This window comes from Dama dama, chromosome X, assembly GCF_033118175.1.
Source record: "Dama dama isolate Ldn47 chromosome X, ASM3311817v1, whole genome shotgun sequence".
Taxonomy (NCBI): domain Eukaryota; kingdom Metazoa; phylum Chordata; class Mammalia; order Artiodactyla; family Cervidae; genus Dama; species Dama dama.
Window position 1 is genome coordinate 82,497,958 of NC_083714.1, and position 27,357 is coordinate 82,525,314.

Below are 27,357 nucleotides of genomic sequence, written 5' to 3' on the forward strand. Positions count from 1 at the left end.
TATTGGTAGTCATGAGGATCAGATATCTCGGTGATTTTAGTCTTCTATATATGGAAAGATGCAAGAGTCCAGGGTCATTGAAATTCTTCCTTACATATGCATCTTAATTGTCTAAGAGTCCATATATCCAAAACACAGAATGCTTCATCTTGAATTCCTTTCAGGGTGAGCTGTTCAGGTGAACAACTACAGTGGCTCATGACTTGATTCTTTTATTGGGATAGCCCGAGTTCTTTTGGTTTTTTTCCATAAGATGACTCTCGTTGTCTTTAACTTCATTCAGAACAGTTTTGTTAGGTTGTATCACAACCTAACAGCTGTCATATCAGTGAGCATTAAACAAACAAACAAAAAAATCAAACATGAATTTTTGTGTAGCCATTATAATATTGAAGATGGAAGAAAAAGAGGAACATTTTTGGCATATGATACTTTATTGTTTCAAGAAAGGTAAAAACAACTGAGACGCAAAAAAAAAATGTGTGCAATATATGGAGAAGGTGCTGTGATTGATCAAACGTATCAAATGTGGTTTGCGAAGTTTTGTTCTGAAGATTTCTTGCTGGACAATGCTCTATGATCGGATAGATGAGTTGAAGTTGATAGTGATCAAATTCAGACATTAAATTGAGGACAATCAAAGTTATACCACACAGGAAATAGCCAACATTCTCAAAATATCCAAATCAAGTGTTGAAAATTGTTTGCACCAGCTTAGTAATGTTAATTACTCTGATGTTTGGGTTCCACTTAAGTGAAAAAACCTTCTTGACTGTATTTCTGCGTGTGATTCTCTACTGAAACAAAGCAAAAATATTCCGTTTTTAAAACAAATTAGGACAGATGATGAAAAGTGGATAGTGTACAATAATGTGGAATGGAAGAGATCATGGGGCAAATGAAATGAACTATTACACAACCACACCAAAGGCTGATCTTCATTCCAAAGAAGGTGATATACATATAGTGGAATTGGAAGGGAATTATGAGCTCCTTCCAGAAAACCAAATGATTAATTCCAACAGGTACTACTTCCAATTAGACCAACTGAAAGCAGCATGTGACAAAAAGCTTCCAGAATTAGTCAGCAGAAAACGCATAATTTTCCATCAGGATAACTCAAGACCACATGTTCCATTGATGACCAGACAAAAGCTGTTACAGCTTGGCTGGAAAGTTCTGATTCATCCACTGTATTCACCAGACATTGCACCTTCAGATGTCCATTAATTTATGTCTTTACAAAATTATCTGAATGGAAAATATTCCCTGTAATACTGTAAAAGGCATCTAAAACATTTTTTTGTTCAAAAAAATGAAAAGTTTTGGGAAGATGGAATTATCAAGTTGCCTGAAAAATGGCAGAAGGTAGTGGAACAAAATGGTGATACACTTAAAGTTCTTGGTAAAAATGAAAAATGTGCCTTTAATTTTTGCTTTAAAACCGAAGGAAGACTTTGGCCAACACAGTATATGATCAGTTGTCTCAAGACATTTAGGCATCATTAGTTTTGTTGGAGATATCCTTACACATTGGATAATGTAAGAAATAACAGTCTTACAAGATAGGATAAAAGTAATATAGCTAGTGATTTAAGGTCATAAGTAAATATTTAAGACAAAAACATCAAACACATGGGGTTTGATTTAATTAAAAGCATTTGTAAGGACCTTGAGGTTTGCAGCAGTTTGCTCAATAGCTCCACATTAAGTGTATATATCCCTGGATATTTAGAAAGTGACATATACTGTTGTATCTGTATACTGAATCACATGTACTTTATTTTCTCTTCAGGTATCATGACATGCCAGATGTCATTGACTTCCTTGTGCTACATCAGTTTTATAATGAAGCCAAAGAAAGGAACTGGCAGATAGGTAAATATAGAATTCCCACTTAAATATTGTTTGAAGCAGAGTAACTTTTAAACTGAATTAACATTGAGAAACTTTAGACTGAAAAATCTGTTAGCCAAATTAGAAAAATTAAATTTTTCTTTTCAGTTATGTTTAGGTGGTTTTATATACTCTGTATGTGTTACAAAACCTTTTCTATGAATATCTATTCTATTAGAATGCAAATCTAAATTAAAATGAAACTCTGAAGTTTCAATTGCCTTCACATGGGGTACTTAACACTTGGTCTCTTAACAGACCTTTACTGGTTGTGGCTTTGTCTCTCTCTCTCTCTTTCCTCTTCCACCTCTCTCCCTTTTTCTCCTTTTCTCTCTTTACCCCTCCTGTTGTCTCCCTGTCTATTCCTTCCACCTTCTCTAGCTATTTAATCTTGGGCACGATTTTAACCTCTCTGTGCCTCACTTCCATTATCTGTAAAATGGGAATCACATCTGAGCATACCTATAAGGTTGATACGAATGATAAATAATATGTAGAAAGAACTTGAAATGTACCAGACACAGAGCAAACACTGTATAGTTATCTGCTATTAGTAGTTTTTTTTTTTTTCTATTAGTATCTTCTATCTTTTCTAATGTGAAAGAAACATTTTTATCCACATGGTTGGCTTTGTATTCCTTAGCCATTAAGAGGTACAAAATTAGTATGAAGAGATTTTTAGAAACAAAATGGTAAAACAAAAAATAGGAGGAAGAAAAAAAAAGAAACAACTGTGGTATCAAATGTGCAGTACAAAAAGCAGACTGTCTAATGATGATCCCAAGTAATTGAAAGAAGTTAAATTATATGTGGTAATATGTGATTTTATTTCATAATAATTATTAGCACTTGGAAATCAAAATCCTTGAAGAGAGTAATATGGAATACTCATATTGAAATCTGTAATAATGCTGGATACAATGATGCTATTGTATTCATCAAAATGTACAGTTTAGACTGGGAACGTAGCAATTATGCTCAAGAGCACTCTTTTAAGAATTTTTAAAAACATTGTAGGTGATAGATTCCGCAGTATAATAGATGACGCCTGGTGGTTTGGGACTGTGGAAAGTCAGCAACCTTTTCAACCAGAGTATCCTGATAGTTCTTTCCAGTGTTACAGTGTTCAGTAAGTACAGTTATGGTCTTTTACATCTGATAAAATACTTTAGTACTATATGGACTTTCTATAAACCCTGCCTTACCTAGTCTTATAAGACCTGTACCTGTAAGGAAGGAATCATAGTACTTTTAAGGAAGGAATTTGATGATAAACCTTCTGGTGCAATATGCATGCTAAAACAAAGCAGGAGCTGAAAACTTATTTCTGCCTCCATAATTCCTGTGTTTTCTCTTAAATATTTCTATTTTATTTTATTTTTTAAATATTTCTATTTTAGACAAGAGTTACAACTATTATTTCCTAAAGAATACTGAAATTAATTCAGTGTTTAAAGTAATTGTTTCAGCTGGAATATAGTAGTGAATATTTATATAGTCTTTTATTTGATGGTATAAGTTCTAGTCAAGGGTGAGTGCATTACTTTTGGATATATTGATATTATTTGTCTATAGTTACTTTTGTTCTTCATGAAATACCAGAGTTGTAAGATTCCTAACAAATAAAACTTTCTTCTTAAGAATGATAAAACATATGTTTATTCTGTGAAGACTGACTGTTAGTCTTCATATTGTAGATCAAAAGGGAATTGTAAACTTTTGGAGAAGCTTTAATACTCAACCTGGTAGAAAAAAGCAGGTTATCTCACAGAAATAAGTGATGTATTAAATTGATTTTTTAGCCTAAAAGGAATTTTCTGTGAGATCTTTTTATTCTGTACCCTAGCTTAACATTGAATGTATGCTTGGTTGAAATTAAAAAGAAAAAAAACAGAAATAAGAGTAAGCTTAGGGCTCTCTAACTTTCATATTAGTGGATCATTTTTTCTCTGTTAGAGGGTTATTGTTATCTTTGTGTAAGCAAAGTTATACTTTAAAGAAATTGTACTGCCCTTTTCCAGATTTTACCCCCAAGAAGTCCTCCAAATTATGCTAGTATGTAAAAGTATCATGTGAATTTGATTTGTATCTTATTATTTTTTAATAGCTGGGACAATAATGAGAGAGAAAAGATGAGCCCCTGGGATATGGAGCCAATTCCAGAAGGAAGTAAATATGCTTTTAAAAAATGAATTCTAATTTTTCTAAAAGAATGGCAATAACATTATTCTGAAAACTAATTGTTTCTGATTTTTTACCTTATGCATAGCTGCCTTTCCAGATGAAGTTGGTGCTGGTGTTCCTGTGTCCCAGGAGGAACTGACTGCTTTGCTATACAAACCTCAGGAAGGAGAGTGGGGGGCTCATTCCAGAGATGAGGAATGTGAACGAGTTATTCAGGGAATCAACCACCTTCTTTCCCTGGGTATGGTGAATGTGAAAGAATATTAAGAAAATGAGAAAAGAATATTAGGAAGATGAGAAGGAATAAGGAAAACCAGCAGATTTTTAAGTTCTGTAAAAGGAAATACAGTTTTTCACTGTATACTTCTAACTCAAGAGGCACAGTGCTTCTAGTTTTAATAATATTTTTGTATGCTTGGCCAAAGTAATGACTTGCAAACCTTTTCAGTTCTGGGGTTATAATAGTGAAGGCATATAAGTGTCTTTTACTTTTGTGAGCCATTTTGGCTCTCTAGCTATTCCCTGAGCCTAACTTTGGATGGATTTTTTTGGTAAAGACTATGTGTGGAGTAATCAGTTTTACTCCATGAGTAGTTATATTTTCTGAAGTATATCACATGAGACATTTGGCATTTATCCAGAAAAGACATAAATTTGAAGTTAAAAAGCAGTTCTGCAATAATTTTGTCTTGTTTTTATCTGATTTGAACCAGTGTATCATGCATGATTCATAGATAATATGTCCAAATAAAAAGAATAACATAATAGTATTGGTCTAATTTTTGCATAATTTAATCATCTCATTTTAGTAATATACTTTTATATTGCCCACAGTTCTTGTTTATATGTGGTTTTTGTTTGTTAACATGAGATGTTAGTGTTGTTTATAACTAGCTTTGCTGATTTTGTAAATATTGTAGATTTTGCCAGCCCTTTTGCTGTTCCAGTGGATCTCAGTGCCTACCCCTTGTATTGTACTGTAGTTGCTTATCCAACTGACCTCAACACCATCAGGCGGAGACTTGAAAATCGCTTTTACAGGTTTGTTTAGTTTTTACCATTTCCTATAAAGCTTATAGCTTTATGTCTTTTGATTTTGTTCTTGCATGACGATACACTGAGATCTTTGTTTTCAGAAGACCCACCTCAAAATTTCTTTTGAAAATGTGGAACAATTGATTTCCTTTCCTTCAGAAGATTCTCAGTCTTCCCGGGTAAAAAGGAGTATGGACAGGGAGAAAATTATGACTAGTACAAGTCACATATGAAACAATAATTACAGTTAACTTTTAGGTTATTAAAGGCAGATTAAGTGGTTTGTAGATTCATCCTGATTATGGTGCTCCAGAGTCTTTGAGTATGTTTTAAATCCCCTGTTGGGAAATTAGGCAGCAGTTAATTAGATTTAATCACCAGCCCCAAAATGTGTAAAGAAAAAAAAATCAAGTTATTTTTTTTCTTTGGTTTTGTTGGAAGTTATGTGATTATGGGGAAGCGGTGGAGGGCAGCTTTTGTTCTCTCTCTCACCCTCAAGTCTACTGTGTCCTAACAATAATTATTCCATGAAATTGTTATAAATAATACCATTTGGGTGTATCTTATAACATTACCTATAATTTCTTTAGTAGTGTATTATCATAACAGCAAGTGCATTAAAATATGTGTCCTTTTCTACAACCTGGCTTCTTGATTTTTGGTCTTCTCTGAAAACTAAACATTTTTTGTTGACTTTATCAAAGCACTGTTTGTTTCTATTTGTTTCTTTGTATTTGGTCAAATCACTATTTACCCATAATATCATGGGTCAGTTCTCTTTCAGGTTTTAATATCCAAGTTTATAATCCAGTGGTTCTGAACTCTTGCCTGTGCTTCAAATACTGTAACTATATAATTTTATTGGTGCATATTAGTCACACAGATATGTTGAGTCACATACATGTATTTGAACGCCTTTGACATATCATGATTAAATGCCTAGTTGTTCTATATTGTCTAATTCTAGAATAGATTTTAAATGTATTGACCAAGAGTAACAGGATATTTTTGCTTTCATAGGAGAATATCAGCATTAATGTGGGAAGTACGCTATATTGAGCATAATGCTAGGACTTTCAATGAGCCAGACAGTCCTATAGTTAAAGCAGCCAAAATTGTAACTGATGTCTTACTTCGATTTATTGGGTAAGAAGCAGTTTTATCTTCCATAGAGGCTGACTTCTGAGTTTTTAAAATTTATTGAAGTGTATTTTAACCTATCTTGTTTCTCAGGGATCAGAGCTGTACTGATATACTGGATACTTACAATAAAATTAAAGCAGAAGAACTAAACAGTACTGATGCAGAGGAGGTAAGAATCGCAGCATGACCAGTAGGCATTAATTTCTTTTCTGTCATTTAAAGTACATTAGATATCATACATGAGTGTTGTAACTAGGTATTAGCAATGAATCTGATTTCTGAAAGCTCGCTGAACACCTGCATCTTTTTGTATTAAGCTTTTTAACCTATATTTAGATAGTGTATACCAAAAATATAGTGGTGTTGCAGTGTTTGGTCAGAGAGAGGTGGCCATTCATCCTTTTGGACACAGTGGGTTTCAGTGTTGAGAAATCAATACTTTATTTTCCAGCCCTTGAAAACAGGACAAAGCACTAAACTGTGTTTTAAAAGAATGGTTAGTTGATGGAAATTTTAGTAGGGATTAATTTTCTATACTACAGACATATATATACATGTATATATATGTATACATATAATATTAAAGTATTTCATAGTTTTAGACTTGAAAGTCTCTACTTTTAGTAGTTTCATGGAAATGCTATTTGATTTCCTTTGTGGAAATTTATAAACATAAACCTGTTGTTCTTAATGAAATGAAATTAGTATTGTCACCAGACCCTCATGTATCTTATTTCCCCACCCAGTCATATCCCTAATTTACATTAAGTTATTTTTGACTAGAGGCCATGATAGAAGCAAAAACCAGGTTAAGAGGCTGAAACAATAATGGAAAGAGACAATTCAAAATATTTTATGGAAAACAGTTCATCCCAGGGATAAGTGACTCAAATATGCTGGATTTTATTGCAGTGACTATGATTATACAGAGGTATTTTACATGTTTTTATTTTCTGTACTGTTAATTCTCAGAATGGTAAATCTCTAATAGTTTTTCAATTTCATAAAAATGTGTTTGGCTATAAAATGTAGTAAGTATTATTGAAATTAAATGCTATTTACATATTAAAGAAAACTCAGATATACCAATTAGATATTATCCTCCTGAAACTAATAAAAAATGTATCATTCTTATACCTGATATTTTCTCTAACCTTTAATATAAATGCATTTTGACTCAGAATTTGATGTAGCAAGAATTTTTCCTCAAAATAACATAACTTGGATTAGAACAGGAAAGTAAAGTAAAATATAATTCAGCAAGCTTATTTTTTCTTTTTCTTTCTCTCCTTTTCTTCCTTCCAACATTTGAGTTCTACACTTTAAACAAATTGCAGTTATACAATACAGTGTTATCAACTAGAGTCACCATGTTTTACATTAGATCCTTATATTCTCAGACTTTATTCAACTTATAGCTAGAAGTTTGTGTCCATTTACCACCTTCTCCCTGTCCCCTCCCACCATTAGTCCACTACCTAACAACTTTTCTGTATTCTGTTTCTGAGTTTGACCTTAAAAAAAAAATTCTACATATAAGTGATACCATGCTGTGTTTGTCTTTCTCTGTCTGACTTAGTTTACTTAGCAAAATGCCCTCAAGTTAAATCTGCATTGTCACAAATGGCAGAATTACCTTCTTTTTTATGACTGAATACTATTCCATTGTGTATATGTGTGTGTGTGTGTGTGTGTGTATACACACTGTGTGTATATATATATATATGTATACATATATGTATCTTATATATATATATTATGTATATACATGTATACATATATATATATATATACACACACACACACACACCATATTTTCTTTGTCTGTTTACCTGTTGACAGACACTTAGATTGTTTCCATATCTTGGCTATTGTGAATAATGCTTCAGTGAACATGGGAGTGCAACTTTATATCTTTGATATCTTGTTATTATTACAGAAATGAAATTGCTGGATCGTATGGTATTAATAGTTCTATTTTTAATTTTTTGAGGAACTACCATATTATTTTCCATAGTGGCTGTACCAATTTATATTCCCACCAACAGTGCACAAGGGCTCTTTTTTCTCCACATCCTCGTCAATACTTCTTATTTTTTTGTCTTTCTGATAATAACCATTCTAACAGGTGTGAGGTGATGTTTCATTGTGGTTTTTATTTGCTTTTCCCTGATGATCAGAGATGTTGTGTGCCTTTTCAGTTACTTATTGGCCATTTGGATGTCTCGTTTGTAAAAATGTCTATTCAGTTTCTCTGTGCATTTTTCATTAGGTTATGTGTTCTCCTGTTATCAAATTGTTTATATATTTTAGGTATTAACTCTCTGTATGTGATTTGCAAATATTTTATCCCATTTGATATATTGCCCTCATTTTGTTGATGGTTATTTTTTGCTGTGAAGAAGCTTTGTAGTATGATATAGTCCCCATTTTTTTATTTTTGCTTTTTTTGCCTTTTATTACCTTTTGATTTTGTTAAACCAAAAAAAACTCATTGCCAAGACCAGTGTCAAGCAGCTTACCCCTGTGTTTTCTTTTAGGAGTTTTATGGTTTCATGTCTTATATCCAAGTCTTTAATCCGTTTTGAGTTGTGTTTAATATATGGTGTAAGATAGGGGTCCAGTTTCATTCTTTTGCAAGTGGATATCCAGTTTTTCCAGCACAGTTTATTGATGAAATTATCCTTTCTTCATTTTATATTCTTGGTTCCTCTGTTGTAAATTAATCGACCAATATGCAGGGTTTATTTCTGTGTACTTTCTGTTCCCTTAACCTATATATTTTATGTTAATACCGTACATTTTGATTATAATAACTTTGTAATACAGTTTGGTATCAGGAAGTGTGATGCCTCCAACTTTATTCTTCTTTCTCAAAATGGTTATTAGAATTTTTTGTAGTTCTACATGAGTTTTAGGATTATTTTTCTATTTCTGCAAAAAATACTGTTGGGGTTTTGATAGGGCTTGCATTGAATCTGTATATTGCTTTAAATAGTACAGATGTTTTAACAGCATTAATTTTTCATAGCTGTGGGCATGTAATATCTTTCCATTTATTTGTGTATTCTATTTCATCAGTGTCTTATAGTTTTTAGTGTACAGATCTTTCAACTCCTTGGTTAAATTTATTCCTAGTATTTTGTTCTTTTTGATGTAAGTATAAATGGCATTGTTTTCTTAATTTTTCTTTCTGATAGTCCATTGTTAGTGTATAGGAACACAACTTATTTTTGTATGACGGTTTTGTATCCTGCAGTTTTACTGAATTTGTTGATTAGTTCTAACAGTTTTATGGTAGAGTATTTAAACTTTTCTATATGTAATATCATGTCATCTGCTAATGGAGACAGTATCAATTTTTCCTTTTTGATTTTAATTTTTTTGTTTTCTAATTGTTCCAGCTAAGAATTTCAATACTATGTTAAATAAAAGAGCGAGCATTCGTGTCTTGTTCCTTATCTTAGAGGAAAAGCTTTTAGCTTTTTACAATCGACTGTAAATTAGTTGTGGGTTTTTCATATATGGCCTTTTTTATGTTGAGATACAGTCCCTCTATACCTATTTTATTGAGAGTTTATATCATGGATGGATATTGCTCTCAGAGTAGCATTCTGGGTTAGAATAAAAAATGAAACTAAAATGTAATTCAGCAACTTCAGAAAGGGAAACTAATGGCTTGTGAGCTACTTCTCTTCTTTTTGAAAAAAAATTCATAGTTGATTTACAATGTTGTGTTAGTTTTAGGTATACAACAGAGTGAATCTGTTATACATATATGTAGACCCACTCTTTTTTAGATTCTTTTCCCATATAGGCCATTTCAGAGTATTGAATAGAGTTCCCTGTGCTATACAGTAGATCCTTAGTAGTTATCTATTATATATATAGTAGTGTGTATATGTAAATCCCAATCTTCCAATTTATCCCACCCCTTTACCCCTGGTAGCCATAAGTTTATTTTCCACACCTATAGCTCTATTTCTGTTTTGTAGATAAGCTCATTCGTAGCATTTTTTTAGATTCTCCTAGGCATTTCCTCAGAGAAGGCAATGGCACCCTACTCCAGTACTCTTGCCTGGAAAATCCCATGGGCAGAGGAGCCTGGTAGGCTGCAGTCCATGGGGTTGCGAGGAGTCGGACATGACTGAGTGACTTCACTTTCACTTTTCACTTTCATGCATTGGAGAAGGAAATGGCAACCCACTCCAGTGTTCTTGCCTGGAGACTCCCAGGCACGGGGGAGCCTGGTGGGCTGCCCTCTGTGGGGTCGCGCAGAGTCGGACACGACTGAAGTGACTTAGCAGCAGCAGGCATTATCTATATGCTTCACCATCACCAGATTAGTAGTGCTGTGTGGGACTTGTCTCTTTGTATTAAAAAAACTATCTGTCAGAGTGATACTTCACTGAATCTTATTTTTTCTTATTTTCCCTATAGAAAAGAGGTTTGTTTCTTGAAGTAGCAAAAGATTAATCATGAGCAATTCATGATGATAGTATGTTAAATTAGCATGTTGTATAAAATAAGTTTCTTTTTAAATACTAGTACTTAGGTGCAACTTTGGAGACCAGTCACTGTACTTTCCCCCTCATTTCCTGTTGTGAGTTAAAGAGAAACCTTGCTTATTTTTTCTCCCAGTATATTTTCCAACTTGTATATAGCATGCAGCTGAAGTTTAGAGTGGATCTTTCTCCAACCTCTGTTCTGCTGCCTGCTTCAATGAGGGAGTTAATTATGATTGTATTTGTCATTTCTTTGTAAACATTTATCTAGTTTATAAGACTAAATATAACAATATCTTCTCTCACTCTTCCCTTTTAATTTTAGGATACAGAAATGGTTGATTTAGATTCAGATGGACCTGGTACTTCATCTGGAAGAAGGGTGAGTGAATAAATGAACTGCTAATAAGAAAAAATTCAAGCTTCCTGCATCAAGGATCCCTAAAACCAACTCCACAAATTTGGAGAGTTGCTAGAAAGACTTACAGAACTTAGTATATATACTTGTTGCTGTTGTTTAGTTACCAAGTCATGTCTGAGTCTTTTGCAACCCCATGGACTCTAGCCTGACAGACTCCTCTATCCATGGGATTTCCCAAGCAAGAATACTGGAGTGGGTTGCCATTTCCTTCTCCAAGTGATCTTCTCAACCCAGCGATCGAGCCCATGTCTCCTCTGTTGGCAGGTGGATTCTTTACCACTGAACCACCAGGGAAGCCCTATGTATACTTAACTCATTGCTGAGGTTTATGACAGTGACAAAGTAAAGATACACAGCTGGATCACAGGGAAAAAGATACTGGCAGAGCCTGGAGGAATCGATGCACAGTTTTCCTTATGTACTCTCTCTCCTCTGAAAGGCCACACAGATTACGCTCTTTCCCCACAATGAAAATGTAGCAATATGTGCGTGACTAGAGACTCAGTTCCCAAAGAATTTATTGGGAACTTGTTATGTCTACCTCATCTGACTAGTCCATACCAAGATTCCAGACTCTCAGAAAGCAGGAAAGCAAGGGAAATGTACAGGAAAATGGGTATTCAGCACAAATAACATTGTACCAACTTGGGCACAGTAAACTACTTTTATCATCTAAAAAAGAGTTCCAAAAAAAAAAAAAAAGAGTTCAAGTCCCAAGTTCCGAGACATCAATCAAGGGCTAACCTGACAAGCAAGGCCTGTTAAAGATAGCCTCAGATCTTTTATGTTAACTCTGTTCTGCACACTTCTACTCTATGATAATTAGACAAACATTTGTTATATATAAGGAAAATGTTTCCTTTCAAATACTGAAAAAGAATGCATACAAAAGACATCAAAATAGTAAAGGCTAGAGTATATTCTGATGACAAAGAATTTACTTTAAAAATATACATATTGTTCGAGTGTTATTTTGAGGAAATCATGGTGCCATCGTCATATATCTTAACTACCAGCAAAGATTAAGGTATTGAAATTATTGCCCTTGTACAGGAAAAATTTGTTCCTCTGTGTTTAAGATTTGGATTTTCTCAAAATGAGAATTCAGAATACTAGAGTTCTTGCTGTTTCCATGAATATAATAATCTAGTTTTTGTTTATATTTTTGCCAGGAGGAATGATGTTTAATCAAAACTAAGAAACTTTTAAATGGGTGCTGTAAGGCAAGTGCAGACAAAAAGAGACTGAGCCGGCAGAGGGGCAAGAAAAGGAAATTTATTAGAGGGAAAAGAGAGGGTGACTGGCTCTTAAGGAGAACCAACATTCTCCCTTTCTGACGGAGTCCTTCTTATACCCCACCAATGAAAAATTCTCTGAAGGGGTGGTCACGTAGCCAGAGGTCTGGAATCTGGTGGTCTTGCAACTTTGAAAAGATAGGCGCCAGTGAGATAACAGGATGCCATTTGGGAAATTTGGTCAGTCTCACAGATCACTGTGATTTATTCTTTGTTTGCGAGGTCAACATAATGAGCATCTTATCAATGAGACCCCATGTGGGCCCTATCAGGTGCTCTATCTTATATAGATATATTAACATTAGGAAGACAGGAGAAAAATCAATGAAGGCTTAAGGAAAGAGCTTTTAAATATAATTCTTTAAAAATCTACAGGTCAAATGTCGAGGCAGAAGACAGTCTTTAAGGTGTAATCCCGATGCTTGGAGAAAACAGTGCAAAGAACTGTTGGGCCTCATTTATGAACGTGAAGACTCAGAACCGTTTCGACAACCATCTGATCCTCTTTCCTACCCAGTAAGCATAGTTATTTAAATAATTACCAATATGTATTTTAATTTCCTATAAATGACTATGCTAAGGTCTAGTTAAGAGCTCTTTCTCCCCTTTCTTCTTTCCTTCCTTCTTCTTTGTTAGTGCATCTCTGAATTGTGAAAGTGAGTAAGTAGTGTGATTAGTCCTGACTTTTTAAAATGGCTGACATACTTTGTGTGTAAATACACAGTTGTAAACCAAATTTTAATCTAAATATCTTTGTATTTCCTTCCTGCTTTTATTTTGGATATTTATTTAATGCTTTTTACTAACTTCTAATACACTCCTACACACTGGAGACCATTCATAACATATGTCAGCCTTATTTAATTTGTAATAAACATGTTATTCAATATGGTCACTTATTGAGTAACCAGTATACCATATTACTTTTCATCAAAGCTAAAAGCATGAGATCTTTAAATTATAGGATACCTTTTCTAGGAGTTTATCTATTTATATGTTGAATAACCTTTATTACAGATAGCAAATCTGTTTTAACTTTTTCAAAAAAAATGATACAGCAATATTTCAGAAACACCATCAGACCATCCTCTGAAATTAACAAGCATCAGTAGTTTCAGTTGGGGGAAAATGTCATTTGAATAAGGATCAAAATTATGTTCAACAAAGCTTGATTTGTTTTTTGTAGTGTATTTAGGTAGAATAAATTAGTCCTGTGTTTTTCATAATAGAGAATGGTGAATGTAGAATTCCTCCTTCATCTTAAATTATAGTCAGTAAAAACATTCCTATTTATGGATCTTTGTGCATCAGATCATAATTGCATTATAAATTTTGATATTTTGTTGTGGTAGTCTGGAAACACAATACATCTTTTTTACCCTAATAGGGGCATCAAGAGCAAGAGGGTGAATCCTCTGAGTCTGTTATTCCAGGACAACAACAAGATTCATCTCTTTGTGAGGTATGCCTAGTAATTTCTTAAAAGGTATATATGTTCTGATTGTTTTTGTGTTATTTTACTTTTTTAAATCTCCATACTGTAAATAAACCTTGTAATTTGTAAAGCTGTTTTCCAACTTTGCTCTCTGTCTTTTTACCTTTGCTTAAGCTTTTGGTTGTTACTTTTCGTTTTTTTAAATAATGCATGTTCTCAAGAGTTCTTTGTAGCATCTAGGCAAGTGTTTGTTTCTATAGATGTAAAGCTACTGTAGCAGAGTAGAAAACATCAGTTACACAACATAACTATGTCTGTAATTGCAGCTGATTATTCTGAGTAGGACTTTATTCAGCAGGCTGAGTGGGTCTTTTGAGTTTTGGCCATCATGTTATACAAAGTACCTATAATTTTTCTCTATGAGAAATCTTTGTTTCATAAACCATATTATATTAGAATACACTTTTTTTAATTTAAGCCAAAAAATTGAAAATATATTAATGCATTAAGATCAATTGTGTTTTCTTGTACTTAGAAAAATATTTTTGCCTTCATTTTATAATACCTTTCTTCTGCCCCATCTTCTGGCCCTTTGGCTTCTCCTTTGAGAGAAATGTGCTTTTGCTTCTTAATGATTCTAAATAGGATGAAGGAGCTAATATTGGCTATGGTTTTCACTCCAAAACATGTTTATTATTGGTGGTAGTGGTATATATAAGACATAAATTCCAGATGTAGTTCCATATGATAACCCTAAGAGCATCTTAAGTAAACTTGAAATATTTAGGCAAAAATAGAATCTTCTCCCACCCTTAACTAATGAGTTGGCCAAAAAGTTTGTCTGGGTTTTTCATAAGGTGTTACAAAAAACTTGAAGGAACTTTTTGGCCAACCAAATAAAAATCAAGCTAATTATGAATCTGAGACTGAAGACTTTAGATGAAGAAAACTGTCACATTTATTAAAAAACAAAAAGGAGAAATACACAGGCATGACCAATTTGATTATAACCTTCAACTAATGACAGTTTAGGGAGAATGCCCTCATGCCAACTCCCTGGCAAATTGCTCAATGAAAGTAGAAAATGGGGTTATTCACACAGAATTAAATAATTTGATGTCACAAATTAGCCACTATTTCCATGGGCCACCAAAAGACCTCTATTAAATAGATGACTTGGGGGCTAGGAAGAGGTAAGTGGCAGATTAAAGAGCAGTATATTTATTTCATGACGATGCAAATCTCAGTCCCATTGTTTTGTGTAGTATTGTTACTTAGCCTTTGTGTTTAATAACACATTCTTCTTTGTAGGATCATCATGATGTTATAGACACTCCTATGGACTTCAGCACTGTGAAAGAAACATTGGAAACAGGAAACTATGGTAGTCCTCTGGAATTTTATAAGGATGTTCGCCAAATATTCAGCAACTCCAAAGCTTACACCTCTAATAAAAAGTCACGGGTATGAAGAACCATTATTAGGTGGATTAATTCCCTAGATGTTTAGTTATATATATCAGGCAGCTTTCTATAACCAGTTTTAAAATTACTAAACAAGTATGTACTATCATTCTGATGTAGTTTCTGAAGTTGATTCTCAGTACTTTCTCTGAAACAGTTTATCAAGCAAGCATTAAAGAGAAATTAAGCTGCCCCTCTTGCTTTCTCCTACTTGCCTCTTTACTCTTAAATAACACCCTATTTGCCAAAAAGAAGTCAAAGAAAGGAATAGTAGAAATTTGAGTACTCTTTAATATGTTCAATAAATAATTTAATAAAAATGGTTGGCAGGATTAGTTTATATGAAGTATTTAGATTAGCTCTGAATATTTATGTTCCCTTTATTATAACAAATTAATGAACTATATTTGGAAGTTATAACTTTATTCATACATTTAATGTAAGGCTTTTTTATGTTCTATCATAACTTACACATCTTAAGAATAATGTAATTTTCATGTTTTTTTATCACTAGTATCTGATTAACTTTTAAATCATTTGCACAGTAGGTATATACATGGTCACTTCTACTTCATATAAAATGAATTTTTACTGATTTCTGCACACATAATTTTTCATACTTTTTTCCCTATATTTTTTGCATATTTCTAAAATAAATGTAGATTTATTTTCTATATTTACATGTGTACTTATAAATGTTTATATATCTTTTAGTAGGATTTACATTTTGAAGCCTTTCTGAAAATATATAATGAACATTTTCCCATTTTATCATTACTTTTTGAAGACAGAAGTTTTAATCTCTCCATTGTATTCCACCATATAGGTGGTTTTCTGTTGTTTAACCAGCATCCTATTGCTAGAGATACAGGTTGTTTTAAACTTTTCACTTTAGATGGATAATGCTGTGGCTAACATCTTTAACATCCTTGAACATAGTGAGCATGTGTAATTCTCTGATATTACCTTAGGATAAATTCCTAGTGAAGAAATTATTAGCCAAAGGATGTGTATATTTTAAGGGTTTTGGCATGTATAGCCTATTGTCTTTAGATTTTGTTCAGGTTAAAATATCCACTGGCAATGTATAAGAATGTTTTTTCCTGCCCTTCCCAACACTGGATATTATCTTTTGAAAATCCTTATTATTTGTTGGTGAAAATGGCTTCTTGTTTTAATTCTTCAGGAAGAATTTTTCAAGTGTAGAAGTAGCACATATATTATGTCTGACAGGATGATGTTGATATTGTTCAAGCATGTTTATAACCTTTTGTTTTTATACAATTGAAGTAGTTGGTAAAACAAGACTAATTTCTACCTTTTCAGATCTATAGCATGACACTGCGATTGTCTGCCTTATTTGAAAGTCGTATTAAAAATATCATCTCTGAATATAAGTCAGCTATCCAGAGTCAGAAGAGGAGAAAGCCACGGTACAGAAAACGTCTAAGAAGCAGCAGCAGTTCATTATCTAGTAGCAGAGCTCCTAGGTATATTACATTGATGTAGCAGTTTAGTTTTCAAACATTTTGTATGTATTACCTTACTTCTTAAAGTTTATTAACTACTTTGAGGGAATCTCAAGACCCAAGAGGATTTTTTTTTTCTTTTTTGTTTTTTTTTTTTAAGAACTCTTAAACCTGTGTAAAGATGGAGCTGGTAACCTAAAGCTTCGTTTATATGAATTTTACTATACCAAAACCTTTTTTAAAAAATTTTTAATAATTGAAATTTAACTCTGTCCTATTACTAGTTTGAAGTATTTCATTTACATTATATTGTATTTCTTCTATGCTTAGCTTAGGCATTCTGTAACATACTATCTATCATAACATATTGCTACTAGAAAAAAGAACTGCTCATTATTCTATATTTTTACTTATAGTCCAAAAGGGAAACAGAAGCAAATGAAGCTGCAGCCTAAAAATGACCAGAATACCTCAGTGTCTTATGCCAGGACTAGCTCTCCTTTCTCATCTCCTGGTAAATATGTCTTTTATTTTTGGTGTTCTGTATTTTAGCTAAATACTAAGGATATAGAAGAGGCAGTGTGGTTTATAATGCAAAGGGTAATGGATATGGATATACAAAAGTTGCATTTTACCCCTAGTTCTTCTATCTCTGTGGCCCTAGGTAAGATATTAGGTGATAGTTTCTTTATTTTTAAAGTGAAGGTGTTAAGACTAGATGAATTTTCAAATAACTTATGTTTAAAATTATGTGACTTTATGATTTTTAACATCTGTAATATCTCAGACCACTCATCTGCAATATATTTTCCAACATAAAAATTGAAGAGTCATTATGTGAGGAAGTAGTTTCCTTGGAAACATTTTTTTTTACATTCTGTGCTTAAAAGTTTCAGTTTCATTCAGCTCAGTTGTGTCCTACTTTTTGTGACCCTATGGACTGCGGCATGCCAGGCCTCCCTGTCCATCACCAACTCCTGGAATTTACTCAAAGTCATGTCCATTGAGTCGGTGATGGCATCCAACCATCTCATCCTCTGTTGGCCCCTTCTCCTCCTGCCTTCAGTCTTTGCCAGCATCAGAGTCTTTACAAATGAGTCAGCTCTTCACATTAGGACGCCAAAGTGTTTTAGTTTCAGCTTTAGCATCTGTCCTTCCAATGAATATTCAGGACTGATTTCCTTTAGGATGGACTGGTTGGATCTCCTTGCAGTCCAGGGACCCTCAAGAGTCTTCTCCAATACCACAGTTCAAAAGCATCAATTCTTCAGTGCTCAGCTTTCTTTATAGTCCAACTCTCACATCCATATGACTATTGGAAAAACCATAGCTTTGACTAGATGGACCTTTGTTGGCAAAGTGATGTCTCTGCTTTTTAATATGCTGTCTAGGTTGGTCGTAACTTTTCTTCCAAGGAGTAAGTGTCTTTTAATTTCATGCTGCAGTCACCATCTGCAGTGATATTGGAGCTCAAAAAAGTAAGATCTGTCACTGTTTCAACTGTTTCCCCGTCAATTTGCCATGAAGAGGTGGGACCAGATGCCATGATCTTAGTTTTCTCAATGTTGAGCTTTAAACCAACTTTTTCACTCTCCTCTTTTACTTTCATCAAGAGGCTCTTTAGTTCTTCTTCGCTTTCTGCTGTAAGGGTGGTGTCATCTGCATATCTGAGGTTATTGATATTTCTCTCAGAAACCTTGATTCCAGCTTGTGCTTCATCCAGCCTAGTGTTTCTCATGATGTACTCTGCATATAAGTTAAATAAGCAGGGTGACAATATACAGCCTTGATGTACTCCTTTTCCTATTTGGAACCAGTCTGTTTTCCATATCCAGTTCTAACTATTGCTTCCTGACCTGCATACAAATTTCTCAAGAGGCAGGTCAGGTGGTCTGGTATTCCCATCTCTTGAAGACTTTTCTAGTTTATTGTTTATTTCCACAGTTTATTGTGATCCACACAGTCAAAGGCTTTGACATAGTCAATAAAGCAGAAATGTTTTTCTGGAATTCTCTTGCTTTTTTGATCATCCAGCAGATGTTGTCAATTTGATCTCTGGTTCCGCTGCCTTTTCTAAATCCAGTTGGATCATATGGAAGTACTTCATCTGGAAGTACTGGCTTGGAGAATTTTGAACATTACTTTACTAGCATGTGAGATGAGTGCAATTGTGCAGCAGTTTGAGCATTCTTTGACATTGCCTTTCTTTGGGATTGGAATGAAAACCGACCTTTTCCAGGCCTGTGGCCACTGCTGAGTTTTCCAAATTTGCTGGCATATTGAGTGCAGCACTTTCACAGCATCATCTTTTAGAACTTGAAATAGCTCAACTGAAATTCCATCACCTCCACTAGCTTTATCGTAGTGATGCTTCCTAAGGCCCACTTGACTTCACATTCCAGGATGTCTGGCTCTAGGTGACTGATCATACCATCATGATTACCTGGGTCGTGAAGATCTTTGTTGTATAGTTCTGTGTATTCTTGCCACTTCTTCTTAATATCTTCTGCTTCTGTTAGGTCCATACCACTTCTGTCCTTGATCAAACTCATCTTTGCATGAGATGTTCCCTTGGTATCTCTAATTTTCTTGAAGAGATCTCTAGTCTTTCCCATTCTGTTGTTTTCCTCTATTTATTTGCACTGATCACTGAGGAAGGCTTTCTTATCTCTCCTTGCTATTCTTTGGAACTCTGCATTCAAATGGGTATATCTTTCCATTTCTCCTTTGCCTTTTGCTGCTCTTCTTTTTACAGCTACTTGTAAGGCCTCCTCAGACAGCCATTTTACTTTTTTGCATTTCTTTTTCTTGGGGATGGTCTTGATCCCTGACTCCTGTACAATGTCATGAACCCCCGTTGATAGTTCTTCAGGCACTCTGTCTATCAGATATAATACCTTGAATCTATTTCTCACTTCCACTGTATAATTGTTAGGGATTTGATTTAGGCCATACCTGAATGGTCTAGTGGTTTTCCCTACTTTCTTCAATTGAAGTCTGAATTTGACAATAAAGAGTTCATGATCTGAGCCACAGTCAGGTCCCAGTCTTCTTTTTGCTGACTGTACAGAGCTTTTCCATCTTTGGCTGGAAAGAATATAATCAATCTGATTTTGGTTTTGACCATCTGGTGATGTCCATGTGTACAGTCTTCTCTTGTATTGTTGGAAGAGGGTGGTTGCTCTGACCAGTTGCTATGACCAGTACGTTCTTTGGCAAAACTCTTATTAGCCTTTGTCCTGCTTCATTCTGTACTCCGAGGCCAAATTTGACTGTTACTCCAGGTGTTTCTTGACTTCCTACTTTTGCATTTCAGTCCCCTATAATGAAAAAGACATCTTTTTTGGGTGTTAGTTCTAGAAGGTCTTGTAGGTCTTCATGTAACCATTCAACTTCAGCTTCTTCAGCATTACTGGTCAGGGCATAGACTTGGATTACCATGATATTGAATGGTTTGCCTTGGAAACAAACAGAGATCATTCTGTCATTTTTTGAGATTGCACCCAAGTACTGCATTTTGGACTCTTTTGTTGACTATGATGGATATTCCATTTCTTCTAAGGGATTCTTGCCCACAGTAATAGATATAATGGTCATCTGAGTTAAATTCACCCATTCCAGTCCATTTTAGTTCTCTGATTCCTAAAATGTTGATATTCACTCTTGCCATCTCCTGTTTGACCACTTCCAGTTTACCTTGATTCATGGACTTAACATTCCAGGTTCCTATGCAATATTGCTGTTTACAGCATCACACTTTGCTTCTATCACCAGTCACATCCACAACTGGGTGTTATTTTTACTTTGACTCCGTCTCTTCATTCTTTGTGGAGTTATTTCTCCACTGATCTCCAGTAGCATATTGGGGACCTACCGACCTGGGGAGTTAATCTTTCAGTGTCCTATCTTTTTGCCTTTTCATACTGTTCATGGGGTTTTCAAGGCAAGAACACTGAAGTGATTTGCCATTCCCTTGTCCAGTGGACCACATTTTGTCAGAACTTTTCACTGTGACCCGTCCATCTTGGGTGGCCCTACATGGCGTGGCTCATAGTTTCATTGAGTTAAACAAGACTGTGGTCCATGTGATTAGATTGGTTAGTTTTCTGTGATTGTGGTTTTCAATCTGTCTGCCCTCTGATGGAGAAGGATAAGAGGCTTATGGAAGCTTCCTGATGGGAGAGACTGACTGAAGGAGAAACTGGGTCTTGTTCTGATGTGAGGGGCCATGGTTAGTAAATCTTTAATGTAATTTTGTGTTGATGGGTGGAGCCTGAAAGTTTAATGATGTAATAAACCATTTGTTCTCAAAATATTCATATTTTCTCCTTCAAACAACTTGTAATTTTGATGTTAGAGTGAAATAACTGAGTGAGCTATAGTTTTAAAAGCAGCCTTTTTAGTTTTTATGAAAGCATAATTATGTTAACATTAAAGTCTTTTTTAAAATGTTAAGTTTCAGATGCTGCTGAAGGGCTTTCACTGTATTTACTTGATGATGAACCAGATGGGCCATTTTCTTCATCGAGCTTCAGTGGATATAACCGAAGTGGAAATAACCATGACCCAGGGAAAGCCAAATCATTTCGAAATAGAGTTTTGCCGATTAAGCAAGGTAATAAATAAAGTGAACAGGGCATTTATTATTTGTTCCTTTAAGACACATCCTTTAAAAGCTGATATATTTAGGTAGTAAAAATTAGCATTTCCTTAAAATTAATGAGGATTTCAATATTGTCAAATCTGAGTCAGATAGGATTTCATATGCACATTTCTAAACATATCTTAGTTTTTTAAAATAAAATTTAAAATGAGTAGGGAAGAAAAACTAAATAAAGTGATCTTTCCCTGAGCATATAAAACCCAGACTGTTTGACATATTTAAGATTGTTCATTTTATTAAACCACATTAAGAAAAAAGGAAAAAGTTTTCCCGTATCATCTTTAAATAGGCCTAATATTTCTAAGGGCTACTCATATTTTACAAAGCGTTTATGTTGAAAAATGAGCCTTCTTTCAGTCAACACCCACTTCTGAAACCTTTTTGTTTTCCAGTTAAATAACTCAGATATTCTCTTTCTCCGGGGCCTGCTCTCTCAATAATTCAGGGGTTTTCAGACTCCTCTACCGATTTCTTGATAATCCGCAGAGGTACTTCAGAAAGTCTCAGAAGAACTTTCTCCATTCAACCAGACCACTCTTTTTTTTTTATTTCATGTTATGAGCTTTCATGTAACTTTCATTTGAAGAATAATTTTCATTGCTAAAAAGGAAATCACTGACTTAATAATTCATTATCATGTACATCCAGTTTGGACCATGTCTGGGGGCATCAGTTATAAGTACTAAACGTTATGCAAACTTTATGTTGTAGACCCTGACCATGTTCAAAGGAAGTTCTGATGTAGTCATCTGTTTGAAGTTTGGAAGAATGATTAATATTCTTTACAAATATCTTTTTTGGAATATATACATTCAAATTTATATAAATTTTAATGAAAGATTAAGTAGTTTATTACTATTAAAGTATTAAATAGCTTAAAAATATATATTCTATAGTTATATTTTGTTATATGACAAATATTGGAGCATCTGATTACTTTAAAATAGTTAGTGCCTTTATTTTTCCCAGTCTATATCTTTACCTTCACCTTTGATCCTGCTATACATTGTATATTCATTGCCACTTCTCTTTCTGTCCTTTCCTTCACTGTCAAGCTTTTAGAAAGAATAGCTTCTACTTTCCACCTCTGTTTTCTTTCCGTCTAAACATCCCTTTATCCTCTGTAGTCTGACCTCTGCTGCCACCACTCCCCAAAGGCTATTCTCCTCAGAATCACCAGTAATCTTCAGTGACCAACCAGTGTCCTTTTCTTAGTACCCCACCTCCTCGATCTCTCTATATCTTTGCATGCTATTGACTACCTACTCTAGGAACTCCACTGCTTGGCTTCTATACTCTACTGATTGTATATCTCTGTTTCACCTATATTTCTATATTTTGTCTTTTCTTTGGCCCTTCATGCCTCCTATTTGCAGTTTCTCACTTTTTTTTGTCTTCTACAAATAAAGGAATCTAATAACTACATCAGTCGTCTTTATGCCAATGACTCCAAATTCATGCATCTAGCCCTAACATCTATTTGTTCTATCAGTATAATTTATAGTACTTCCTAAAAAAAGTTTCCCTTGTGTGCTTAGCATCCATTTTTCTGTTTCAAGTGTGCTTCTTTCTCTGCACTCACTATTTTAGTTAATGACACCGTCATCCTCTGTGTCATCCACCTTAAAATCTTACAACGTTCTTTGACTAACCTTTTATCCCTCATAAGTGTCACTTTCTAAGTTTTGTAAATTCTACAACTTTTTAATATCACTTAAATCTCTTGTCTACAGTTCATATTGCTATCCCCATAGTTTCTCGCCTAGTCTAGTAGTCAACGTGGGTGGTCACAATAAGATACTACAGACTGGGTAGCTTAAACAACAGATACTCATTTTTTAGCAGCTTTATTGAGATACCATTTGGTATTTAAAAATTGTATGTTTAAAGTGTACCACTTGATATTTTGTTATATATATGCACTGAGAAATGGCCACCAGAGTTAAGCTAACATTATCTATCACCTCTACATAGCCACTGTGTGTGTGTGTGTGTGTGTATTTGTGCATGTGTGGAAAAGATTTAAAGTCTAGCCTCTTAGTGAATTTCAGGTATACAATACAGTATTAACTGTTGTCACCATGCTGTATATTTGATATCTAGAATTTATTCATCCAGAATAACTGAATCTCTGTACCCTTTTACCAACACCTCCACGTTTTTCCTTCCTCCAGCTCCTGGCAGCCACCATCCTACTCTTTGCCTCTATGAGTATGACTATTTTAAATTATACATATAAGTAATATTGTGCAATATTTCTTTTTCTGTATGTTGCTTATTTTGCTTAGCCTAACGTCTTCCAGTTCCATGCATGTTGTAAATGGCAGGATTTCTTTCTCTTATCCATTCATCTGTTGGAAGATAGGTTGTTTCCATGTCTTGTCTCTTATGAATACTGCTATATTGAACATGGGAATACAGACATGTCTTCAAGATCCTGATTTCTGTTTCTTTGGATATATGCCCAGAAGTAGGATTGCTAAATCAAATGGTAGTTCTGTTTTAGGGAACATCTGTACTGATTTCCATAATGGCTGTACTGATTTACTTTCTCTCCAACAGTGTGTGAGGGTTCCCTTTTCTCTCTATCCTCACTAACACTTATCTTTTTTCAATTTTGTATTTGATTATTTAGTTTTTAAAAATTTTTGTCTGTGCTGCACAACATGTGGGTTCTTAGTTCCCTGACCAGGGATTGAACCTATACCCCCTGCATTGGAAGTGTGTAATCTTAACCACTGCCAGTCTTTATCTTTTCAATATTAGCCATCCTAACAGCTGTGAACTGATACCTGATTGTGGTTTTGATTTGCATTGCCCTGATGATTAGAGATGTTGTACACCTTTTCATAAATCTGCAATAGACATTGTTTTCTCACAGTTCTGAAGGCTCAAAATCCAAGATCAAGGTGCCAGCAGGGTTGGTGTCTGGTGAGGACTTTCTTCCTGGCATGCTGATGGCTACCTTCTCCCTGTGTCCTCATGTGGCTGTTTCTGTCTATACACAGTCAGGGAGAGCCAGCAAGCACTGGTGTGTCTTTCTCTTAAAAGGATGCCAGTCCTAGTGCATTAGGGCCCATCTACCCTTATGATTTCATTTAATTTTAATTATTTCTATAAGGGCCCTGTCTCTAAATACAGTCATATTCAGGGCTAGGACTTCAACATATATATTTGGTAAAGGTAGGGAGGGCACACAAAATTCAGTCCATAACACTTAGACTATTATACCAATCTTGTAATTATGGTTAGCATACAACCCTACTCTTTTTTCTCTCCAGTTTTTTCAGTTCACTCTACTGTTTTCCTCCTACCCTGCTTATCTTTGCCAATTATTTTTTATTTCTAAATGTTGAAATATACCAAGTCTCAGCCCTCAGCCACCTTCTTACTCTCTCCATGAGCTTTCTCAGTTCTCTTCACCCTAAATGTTACCTCTTTATTGAAAATTTCCAAAACTATATCTCCAATTCTATCCAAGTCTCCCTTGATTTCTAGACTGCTATATCCACCTGATTTTCTTTTTCTTCTTAAAATGCCTTAAGAGTTCTAATAGTATTTAAATCTGGAATCTCTATTTTTTTTCAACAGCTTGCCCAAACCTATTCTCCTTCATTGTTCTCTAACCAAGCAAAAGATCTCCACCATCCACCAAGTTATTCAGGCCATAAAACCTTGGAGTTGACTTTCCTTTTTGCTTAGCATTTCATATCCAGCCAGTTAACAATTCCTGTCAGTGCGAACTATAAGTATTGGTTCTGATAGCTCCTCCAGAAGGAAATATGTAAATCCAATCACTTCTCATCACCTCAATTGGTAAATCTCTTATAATATCTTACATATCATGTCTATTACAGTGTACTGCCAATTGATCTCTGCTTCCAATCTTGCCCCTTCTCTATTCTGTTCTCTGTACAGCAACCATTGGTGTTCAGTCGCTCAGTTGTGTCCAACCCTTTATGATCCCATGGACTGCAGAATGCCAGGCTTCCCTGTCCTTCATCATCTCCTGGAGCTTGCTCAAACTCATGTCCATTGACTCAGTGATGATGCCATCCAACCAGCTCGTCCTATGTCATCCCCTTCTCCTCCAACCTTCGATCTTTCCCAGCATCAGGCTCTTTTCTAAAGAGTTGGCTCTTCGAATCAGGTGGCCACAGTAATGGAATTTCAGTTTCAGCATTAGTCCTTCCAGTGAATATTCCAGGGTTGATTGCCTTTAGGATTGACTGGTTTGGTCTCCTTGCTGTCTAAGTCTTCTCCAACACTACAATTCGAAGGCATCAGTTCTTAGGCACTCAACCTTCTTTATGATTTAACTCTCACATCCATACATGACTACTGGAAAAACCATAGTTTTGACAAGATGGGCCTTTGTCGACAAAGTAATGTCTCTGTTTTTTAATATGCTATCTAGGTTGGTCATAGCTTTCCTTCCAAGGAGCAAGTGTCTTTTAATTTCATGGCTGCAGTCACACCCTGCAGTGATTTTGAGCCCAAGGAAATAAAGTCTGCCACTGTTTCCATTGTTTCCCCATCCATTTGCCATAGCACAGCAACCATCAGTTCAGTTCAGTTCAGTCACTCAGTTGTGTCCAACTCTTTGCAACCCCATGGACTGCAGCACACCAGGCCTCCCTGTCCATCACCAACTCCCAGAGTTTACTCAAACTCATGTCCATTGAGGTGGTGATCCAATCCAACCATCTCATCCTCTGTCATACTTTCTCCTCCCGCCTTCAATCTTTCCCAGCATCAGGGTCTTTTCAAATGAGCAGGTCTTTGCATCAGGTGGCCAAAGTATTGGAGTTTCAGCTTCAACATCAATCCTTTCAATGAATATTCACGACTGATTACCTTTAGGATAGACTGGTTGGATCTCCTTGCAGTTCAGGGACTCTCAAGAGTCTTTTCCAACACCATAGTTCAAAAACTTCAATTCTTCAGCACTCAGCTTTCTTTATATTCCAGCTCTCACATTCATACATGAGTACTGGAAAAACCATAGCCTTCACTAGATGAAAATTTGTTGGCAAAGTAATGTCTCTGCTTTTTAATATGCTGTCTAGGTTGGTCAGAATTTTTCTCCCAAGGAGTAAGTATCTTTTAATTTCATGGCTGCAGTCACCATCTGCAGTGATTTTGGAGCCCAAAAAAGTGAAGTCTGCCACTGTTTCCAGTGTTACCCCATCTATTTGCCATGAAGTGATGGGACTGGATGCCATGATCTTAGTTTTCTCAATGTTGAGCTTTAAGCCATCTTTTTCACTCTCCTCTTTCACTTTCATCAAGAGACTCTTCAGATCTTCTTTGCTTTCTGCCATAGGTGGTATCATCTTAATATCTGAGGTTATTGATATTTCTCCCAGCAATCTTGATTCCAACTTGTGCTTCATCTGGCCCAGTGTTTCTCATGGTGTACTCTGCATATAAGTTAAGTAAGCACGGTGACAATATACAGCCTTGACGTACTCCTTTTCCTATTTGGAACCAGTCTGTTGTTCCATGTCCAGTTCTAACTGTTACTTCCTGACCTGCATACAGATTTCTCAAGAGGCAGGTCAGGTGGTCTGGTATTCCCATCTCTTGGAGAATTTTCCACAGTTTATTGTGATCCACATAGTCAAAGACTTTGGCATAGTCAATAAAGCAGTAGATCCTTCTCTGGAACTCTCTTGCTTTTTCGATGATCCAGCAGAGGTTGGCAATTTGATCTCTGGTTCCTCTGCATTTTGTAAAACCATCTTGAACATTTGGAAATTCTTGGTTCACGTATTGCTGAAGCCTACCTTGGAGAATTTTGAGCATTACTTTACTAGCGTGTGAGATGAGTGCAATTGTGTGGTTG

At 35.0% G+C, this 27,357-nt stretch overlaps 1 protein-coding gene across 4 annotated transcripts in view; it reads left to right on the plus strand.

Annotated features, from left to right (window-relative positions):
* BRWD3 (bromodomain and WD repeat domain containing 3) overlaps positions 1–27,357 on the plus strand; it is a 136,525-nt gene that overhangs the window by 99,180 nt on the left and 9,988 nt on the right. For all 4 annotated transcript variants that reach the window (XM_061137254.1, XM_061137255.1, XM_061137257.1 and 1 more), the window contains 14 exons: positions 1,796–1,878; positions 2,914–3,025; positions 4,004–4,065; positions 4,166–4,321; positions 5,001–5,121; positions 6,136–6,261; positions 6,349–6,427; positions 11,089–11,145; positions 12,855–12,995; positions 13,867–13,941; positions 15,226–15,378; positions 16,704–16,867; positions 17,263–17,360; positions 21,303–21,461. In XM_061137254.1, the coding sequence (XP_060993237.1) occupies positions 1,796–1,878; positions 2,914–3,025; positions 4,004–4,065; positions 4,166–4,321; positions 5,001–5,121; positions 6,136–6,261; positions 6,349–6,427; positions 11,089–11,145; positions 12,855–12,995; positions 13,867–13,941; positions 15,226–15,378; positions 16,704–16,867; positions 17,263–17,360; positions 21,303–21,461 (1,586 nt within the window). The remainder of the gene's footprint in view (positions 1–1,795; positions 1,879–2,913; positions 3,026–4,003; positions 4,066–4,165; positions 4,322–5,000; positions 5,122–6,135; positions 6,262–6,348; positions 6,428–11,088; positions 11,146–12,854; positions 12,996–13,866; positions 13,942–15,225; positions 15,379–16,703; positions 16,868–17,262; positions 17,361–21,302; positions 21,462–27,357) is intronic.